Here is an 8,935-nt window from a genome sequence, read left to right as displayed (position 1 = left end):
CCAAACCCCATGTATGGAACACACCCAACCTTGTCCCAGGACTAAGAGCCCTAATGCCATGAAGAGCTCGTATTGATACCCAACGTATGACAAATGGGCGGAGCGTTCACGGTGACGCAAAGTGGTGTTATGTGTTTGACGCACAGCCTACACGCCACCGCCTTCCTGGCTACGCCGTACAATATAACGCGCGCGTCTACTCCATGGGGAGTAGACGCTCCTTAGGGTGACGTCACCATCGCAGCAGATGCCAGGAATAAGGGCTGTTGTTTAAAAAAAAAGGGGGGGCTGTTGTTACTCATGGTCGATAAGTTATCTTGTATCTTGTAACACTGTCAGGGACACTCATTTCACAGGAGACTGCATTATTCAAGACCCTATAGACCATGTATTTTGTCCCAGGACAGCCAGTGACCGCGGTTGTGGTAAGTTTTGAGAGTCGGGAGTGTCTGTTATTCGATTGGACTCCATTGTTTAAACTTCAGGCCTAACAATGAACGGCATCGGCAATGTAACTCGACTCTCTTACGGGCACATTGAAGCTCGTTTTAGTGTTCTCGAATGAAGCCGGTAGTAAGTAATTAATAGTCAACAGTAAATGTAGATTATACAGTTTACTTTTCCGTGGCTGAACAGACGGACATTAGTGTCGCAAAATGTTAGCTGGCTAAGGTATGACTAACTGTGGAAAAACAGCAATGGCAACGGCAATGAAAAGGCGTGTGAAGTAGCTATAGAATTTTGTTTTCAAGTGTTGGTAAATGTACATTTGTACGATCGACATTTGACATTAACCGAGTTGTGCTGGCCGGAGGATTTTAACACAGGTAGACGATGGGCGTGGTAGCCCCTTCATTCACTCTGCTTGCTAGCATTGATCCAAGAGTACCTTCAGTGTGCTTTACCTTACTGTACCACCACCGGCCAGCTTTAGCGCAGTAGTTTTCCTATTAGATGCAGTACACCTTCAAAACAAGCATTATAAGCTTTAGAGAGGAAATAGTGTGCACAAAAGAGGGTTTTAATCGTTAAACAATCAGCAACTTACTTTCTTGTTCACAAAGAAATCGACCTATCCTCTAACGCTGTGTTATTGGGTGTCCAAAGGATTTTTGGAAATACTTTAAAAAGTATTAGTTGGAGAGTAGTCAGCATAAGATGCCTTTTTAACTGGGTTTTTAACTGGGATAACGAAACTGGACAGCGTGGCAAGTCGCTGACTTATTGACTCAGTCACTACAAAGCTCTCAACACACACACACACACACGCACGCGCCTCTAGTTATCAGTCACACCGCTGAGAGTCAGTCTGGTTATTCACCATGAGACACAGAGGCACTCTTTGTGTCCCGTCCAGTGTCAGATTCTTCCATCCATCTGGTTCAGCCGCTAGTCGGATTCCAGATAGATAGCCACACTGTTAAAAGGTCTCTATTCTCGATAGAGTAGTACTATTAAAGGATGTATGGTTTTGAATGATAAGGACATCGGTTACACTTAATGCAAATCTTTTAAGTTGAGAATAAGAATAAGACTTTGATGCACTTTAATCAAAGTTTTTGATGAAAAATAAATCAGTTTTCACTAGCCTTTAAAAAAACAGAGTACAAGTCTGCATAATGGTTTGTCTCATAGCAAGAGGGTCCTGGGTTTAATGCCAGTCCAACTGTTTACATTTGCTAGTTCATCCCATATCATTGCTTTCATCTGTACACTCATGGGTTCCTCTCATAGTCCAAAGACATGCATGTTATTTGTTTTGGTGACCTTGGTACAGAAACATACTCAGAGTGACGCACTACATAAGATAAGCTAGTACCTCTCATCATTTGACATGTGGGAACGTTAAGTTTTCCTTGATAGACAAAGTTGGATGGAATGTGGTTGGGGGGTCAATCTGTGTGGTGAAGTTGGTTAGTTGCAGTATAAAATAAATGTTTTTTTTTCCTTCTACTCAAAAGCAAAGGATTGAAATCCACAAGCTTCGGCAGGGAGAACACTTGATCCTGGGATTCAGTATTGGAGGAGGCATAGACCAAGATCCTGGACAAAACCCTTTCTCTGAAGATAAGACTGACAAGGTGTGTGTTTGTGTGTTTAGTGGTGGGCAAAATAGCCAAAAACTTATTCATTTTGTTAAAGGCTTTCATACAGTAATGGTATATATTACTATATATAAAAAACAGACTATGTACACAGTGAATTCATATGTAATGTATATTGTGTATATAATGTACAAATTCACTGTGTATATAGTCTGTTTTGTTTTTGTTTTATTTTTTTGGGGGGGGTGTCCTTGTGTTAAGGCAGAGAGTCAAAGCACAAGAATTTAATTGTATTCTAAATGCATATGAAAATAAAGTTGAATGTGATGTATCACAGTATAATAATATTTTTGTAGTGCAACTTGAAAATGTGTATATGCCTACTCTTCCTGTCTGCCAATTCCACTGGTATACCGCCCAGCTGTATGGAGCAGAGGCCAGTGAGTGCTGTGGCATAACTGGGGCACTTGTGGTGGAAGTTGATGGCTTAGGAACAGGTGCAATGCATGAATCAAAGGGGTTTTCGAGGCAACAAGCATTGTAAAGGAAGAGGATGAGGTTTGGTTGTTCTCCAGACTCTGGAGGTGAGCATCAATTGCATGAATACTAATTAACAGAGACTGGAGAGTTGATTTGAGGGCATTATCTGATGGATGAATGGCAGCATTTAGTTGATCAGGATGCACATAGCTGGCAGAGACATTCTTTTGCTTGCCTTGAGGAGCTACACGATGAGTTTTCTTTGTGTGTTTGCAACCAGGAGCTACTGTAGAGCCAGAGGTTTCAGGGGGTTCCTCCCGAACTGGTGTTTTGCAAACCACTTTGTTAACCAAAGCTGTGAGAGATCCAACCCCAGAACCGGAGTAGTACCCTGGGCCTTTAACATATCCAGAATTTCTGAACCTGATTCTCCTTGCCAAGCTGCAATCCAAGTACTGTGCTGTGTTGCCGCCGATGCAATAGAAGCCATTTCAAATAATTCAGCATTGATCAGATCAGTTTCTGAGTCTGACCTCAGAAAATAAGATGACTGCTCAATGAGTTTAGCAAAAAAAGCAGTGTAAACTCGCCATGCACGACCTACACAATGACCGATGTGTGTGTGTGTATAACTGCAGCACGAATGCCTAAAGGTGGAGTGAAAAACGTATTTAAAAAAGATAGCAAAATGATAGGCTAACCATGCAGGTGTGTCGCTGTGCTATTGGATAGATGAGAACAGGTGACGTGATCAGGTGATAACTCAGTTAACAGCCCCAGACAATGACAGCAAGGGGGCATGTGTGAGCGAATGGCAGGATAAAATAAGAAATATATCTACAGGCCTATACATGCAAGAGATAGTCTTCCTGACTGAATTTTCGCTAGAGCTCCATTTAATTCAAAATTTCCATTCCTATTTATTAGGATGTTATTTGCATTGCACAGTGCACACTGTGTCACTAAACTGAAATGTAGATGCCATATCATGTGAAAATAGTGTGCATATTAAGTATTCTTGTTGTGTCACAGAACACACTGAACTCAACCGCATTGTAGATGCCATAACATCATAAAATAAAGTGGACATTAAGTATTCTTATTGTTTAATTGAACTGAAATACGTTAAAAACATGAATAATTTTTTTTAACACAACGATCCGAGGGGCTGCAGGCATGGGCACAAGTTCATGACTACTGGGATGGCATCCAGCGCATTACCTGTGCCTCCGTCCATAGGGTTAGTGGTTGTGTCAGGAAGGGCATCCGATGTAAAATTTTGCTAAATCATTATGCGGATTGACAAGACTATACTGGATCGGCCAAGGCTCAGGTTAAGAACGACCACCATTGGTGCTGTGCCCTCACAGCGTACCGATGGAAACTGTAAAATCCTCTGTGGTGACCCCTGAGAAACAGGGAACAAGCCGAAAGAAGAAGATACGAGGGGCTGGAAAATCAATGGTGTCGTGAAAAAAGAAATTGCAATACTGAGCTGTATCAATTTTTTTTTTTTTTTGCGCAGGCCTAGTCGGCAGTAGGCCAGATATAAATTTGAAGATTGATGAGGTTACTTTACATCTTGAGGTTGAAAATCAATGGGACTACTTACTGCTGTACTTTAAAGTCCTTTAAAGTAAAGTGGTTCATCCCACAATACTTCAATAATTTGTGTGTAACTTGGGGTAAGTGCTCATCAAGCAAAATCTGTAAAATTATCCTCTTGGTCTGCTTACTTTATGCATAAAAGTGTAACAGAACTTGTGTTTATGTGCATGCATTAGTACACTGGTCAAACGTTTTTTTTTTTTACTAGTACAGACAATCTACCATTGGCCTATTTCATTCTGAATTCTGCATGTATCCAAATAATCAGTAGGTCACATCAGTCAGGGAAACAGCAGGTCAAAGATGTGACTTTGCAGGCTTTTCCAGGATTTCAGTTATTTTAGCTATATACGGTACCAGTCAAAAGTTTGGACACAACTCCTCATAGTAGGGGTTTTCTTTATTTGAACAAACTTTCACTAAAGTGAAAAAATTAAACAACTTGTTGGGGTGGGGGGCATCTCAAAACTTTTTTTTGTTAAATTCAAAATTGTTTTGGAAAAAAACTAAAAACTAGCCAGCGACTTCAAGATTTTGAGAAACATTCGATGAAGTGTGTCTAAACCTTTGACTGGTACTGTATAATACCTAAATTTTTTTGTTTGCTTGTTTTGCTTTGTGGCCCTTTGATGGCCTGGTGGCCTGTCCAGGGTGTCTGTTGCCCAATGACTGCTGAGAAAGGCTCCAGCATCCCCGCAACCCTGAGAGCAAGATAAGTGGTTTGGATAATGGATGGATGGATTTTTTTTTTTTTTTTTTTGCTTTACCTTTGTTTGCTGTGTTCATTATGCCATGTTCACTGGCAGCCAAAGTTGAGCAGTAGTTTGGTGAGGTTAGGTTGCATTGAGGGACAGGCTTGAGCACAGCAGCTAGTATAGCCTTAGGTAAGAAGAAACCAGACACAGGTAGTTGGTGTCATGGAGAGGAGCAATACAGCTCAGCTCAAAATTATTTACTCCCAGATGCCTTTTCTATTCAGTGAACCCCAACAAGTTTTTCATCTTTGTCTAAATTCATTTTGTTGATACATTTTCATCACAGGAGACATGACAGTTGGCATTTCTAAATGCTAATTGTCTCAATTATTGTATTCAATAATGTTTCGTTTTTTTTCCTACCGAAGGTTGGTTGGGTGATTTTGTAGACAGGAGGTAATGTTCATGTCTGTGTACCCCACAGGGTATCTACGTAACCAGGGTAACACCAGGAGGACCAGCTGAAGTGGCAGATTTGAGGATGGGTGACAAAATAATGCAAGTATGTACAGGGATGGATCTTTGCTTGTTCTTTGAAAAACAATAATTTCCACCAGATGGCGCTGTGCATCTAGCCTGTGCTGTTGAGTATCAGGCGGGACCCAGACATGTGCCACAGGACTCACCATTCCTGCCACAGCAGCACCACAACTAGATGAAAAATGACCGCTTTTGCATTTTCAGTCTGTCCTCTAATAATTCATGATTTTACTTTTTGTAAACACCCAGTTGCTAGTTACTGTTTAATGACTCAAATTTGGGCAAAATTACTTCAGTCTTTTTCCATTCATTGCCTAATGCATTCACTTAGTCTAAGTGTGCCATAACAGGGGAACACATAGTCATTGCTGTTTATTTGCTCTATGACAAAGATGCAGGTAAGCATAAAGGAAGGGCTATTTCTAAAACCATTTCAGTACCAGCTTGGCTTTGCATAGACATTTGAACGAATATTTTATACTGGAAAACAATACAATTTCATAATCAAACAAATGACATTGATGGCTAGGTCCCATGAGAAACATAAACCTTAAGACCTACCTTGATAGTGGGCACTAGTTTGCAAAAATATACTTTCTTTGGGCATAAGTTTGTGATATGCGTTTTGCTGTACGTTTGTGGGTCATCAATGTTCAGGGAGTCAAAAGGGTTGGATTTTCCATGCTTGACACAACTCAGTTTTTAGTTATGATTCTGATAAATGATGAATACAGTAGGGTGACAACTTGCAGTATATGGCAGCTGTGAATGTAAGCCTCTATAGGGTGCAGTTAGAAAGCTCAAACAGGCCAACAGATTGTGGTTGGTACACACAAGGTGTGTGTGTGTGTGTGTGTGTGTGTGTGTGTGTGTGTGTGTGTGTGTGTGTGTGTGTGTGTGTGTGTGTGTGTGTGTGTGTGTGTGTGTGTGTGTCAGTGCCCTGCAGGGCTCTGAGCAGTAAAGTGTCAGAGGTGCTGATGCAGCCACTAGGCAGTGTGGCCAAATGAAACTAGTGACCATGTCATGTATTCGGGGAGGTTTGCATCTTACACGAGTTGGATTTCATTGCTTGGTTTTGTCAGTTAGTTTATGCTGTTTTGCAATTTTTTTGAAGCTCAACATTTGACTCCGTTGTATTTGTGCAAGTCACTATCCTAACTATCTGTATGAATACAGCCATTGTACGTTTTCCTTCTCCCGCTTGTCCCTAGGTGAACGGCTGGGATATGACCATGGTGACCCATGACCAGGCACGTAAAAGACTAACCAAGAAGAATGAGAAGGTGGTGCGACTACTGGTAACTAGAAAGTCACTGGAGGAGGCTGTCAAACATTCCATGACTACATACCCCAAACAATAACCGTAACATAATGGATCTCTCCATACTACTTATTGATACCATGACCAAGGACCGATTACTGATGTGTACTGAGAATCAAAAAGCATTTGGGTAATTTCTAAACAGGTAGCTGACATATCCAGATGTGCGGCTCTTAACGTTTTTCTATCATTTTTGAGAAATATGCCCATCTAATCCCAACAGACTGAGATGGGAAATGAATCAATTAGTCTGGGATAGAAAAACACCTTGGAAAGTTGATAGGAATGCTAAAATGTTGTCCCACACACGCACTGATCAAGGTTGAAAGGTGGATTCTGTTTCATCAGAACAATCCTCTATCAAATGGAGTATTCTCATAGAGTAAGACGACACTCGTATTCAGTGATGAGTCTCTCTTGCTTTACTTTAGAGAACAAGTTATCACAGTACAAACTCTGAAGTGAACTTTAACACAACACACTTTTCTAAACAGTTGTGTAAAAAGTAGCTGCAATATCATCTATCCAACAGCATATCAAAAATGAGCGGTTTCAATAAACCATATATGAGAACAATTCTTTGGGAGCAATAATAATCAGAAAAGGTTTTATCTTGACTTGTATTGTGCTTTTTTTGTTTTTAAGATCAGCCCAGTACTCTTTGTTCGTTAGGCTTAGAAGTTCTGGTCTTTGTGCTAAATACAAACCTGCTTATTCAGTGATTATTCAGCACATTTAATTTTACTTAGTTTTATTTTGCATCCATTAACATTTGTAGTTAGTTGTTTTTTTGCCAATTTTATATTCTCATGTCTTCAAAAGCCAAAGCAAAATGCCAAGGAAGTGTAAACTAACTGATGTAAAGATGCTCATATTATTTGTGTACCCTCATTGCGTATACTGTACAACGTTTGTAGACCAAACCATATTCACCAGCATGCATTTGAAATTATCACAGAGTTTGTTTTTTTTTTTACACATAAAAATACACATACATTTTTGTAATGTGTTATCCTTTCATGGATCTGTCTGTTGGTTTTGTTCCATTTCTCCCACTCCTTGGCTGGTTAATGAATGTGTGGTAACAAAGTCCTATCCATCCATTCTTACCCACATAAAATCTCTGCCAAAGTAACATACACAGCTAAACTGCATACTTACTTTGCTATCACACTAACTTATATTGTACATAAAATATATATTACCTGCTAGACTCTCCCTTTTTAGGTGGTACCCATCATACGATCCACATACAGTACTTTCCATTACGTTCACTAAGTGCCTTTTTTATGTAAGGATGGCGAAAGCCGGTAGCTTGGGTAACTTGGAGTTGTTTGGGGTTTAATGCAAGCACATCTAATTTAAACACTGGACTAGGCTGCATTCAGAATGTCCCGGACATTACATTTTCTTGTAAAATCTCTCAAACTTAGCTTTTCTATACACTAGCTTGCTGGCCACATAAAAAAGACAGTTGAACTTGCCTCGACCAAGTAAGAATGGATGGTGTTCAGTGGGGAAAAGGTGATGTCAGAGTTCTCGATCAAAGGTGTCTGTTCAGCTGCAACGTGGGTAACTTGGAGACTGCCCTGTTTATCTCCAGTAGCCGTAAATGAACAGTAATACCACTGACTATGCCAGTCATTTTTTTGTATTCTATTTTACCATTCCTGTCATGCTTTCAATGAAATGTAAACTGTGCAATGTCTTTGAGAAATCACACATTTACACAGCAATGCCTTGTTGATCCAGCAGAAAACCACAATTTGCTGCTTTAGTGTAATGATATTGATTAGGGCTGCACGATAATGCAAAACAACTCACAATGTGATATGTTTTTCTGCGATATATATTACGATATGAAAAAAATACAGGAATTTTCACCAGGTGATTGAATAGCTCTATTTGGAAAGAATTAATCATTCTAGAATGATTGGGATGATTTTGTAGGGGAGGTGTTGGGAAATTATGAAATACTGAAACGTGAGCGGTGCCTTGTTTCGCCATTCGTACGGGAAGAGGAGGCGATGGAGATAGACGGATGACGCAAAGCGATGGTTGAGAATAGTCATGCGTGGATTGGCTCAAACGTCATCTAACTCCCATGTCCACCCATACGAATTATTTGCGATCATACATTACTGTTATTTCTCAGTGGGATTTATGTAAGCAGGATGATATTGTAACGTATTACACCATGTTTGAGATACCAGTTTTATGGCTATCATATGTACAGACAGTGCTTC

The 8,935-nt window shown here is 40.2% G+C and overlaps 1 protein-coding gene across 1 annotated transcript; it reads left to right on the top strand.

Annotated features, from left to right (window-relative positions):
- The first annotated feature begins 232 nt into the window (after positions 1-232).
- tax1bp3 (Tax1 (human T-cell leukemia virus type I) binding protein 3) lies at positions 233-7,709 on the top strand. The gene is made up of 4 exons (XM_056276327.1): positions 233-425; positions 1,962-2,081; positions 5,313-5,390; positions 6,580-7,709. The coding sequence occupies exons 1-4, from the start codon at positions 387-389 to the stop codon at positions 6,727-6,729; spliced, it is 387 nt and encodes a 128-aa protein (XP_056132302.1). The 5' UTR covers positions 233-386; the 3' UTR covers positions 6,730-7,709.
- The last annotated feature ends 1,226 nt before the right edge of the window (positions 7,710-8,935 follow it).

The sequence above is a fragment of the Lampris incognitus genome, chromosome 3 (assembly GCF_029633865.1).
Source record: "Lampris incognitus isolate fLamInc1 chromosome 3, fLamInc1.hap2, whole genome shotgun sequence".
Taxonomy (NCBI): domain Eukaryota; kingdom Metazoa; phylum Chordata; class Actinopteri; order Lampriformes; family Lampridae; genus Lampris; species Lampris incognitus.
This window is presented reverse-complemented; position numbering and strand designations above follow the sequence as displayed.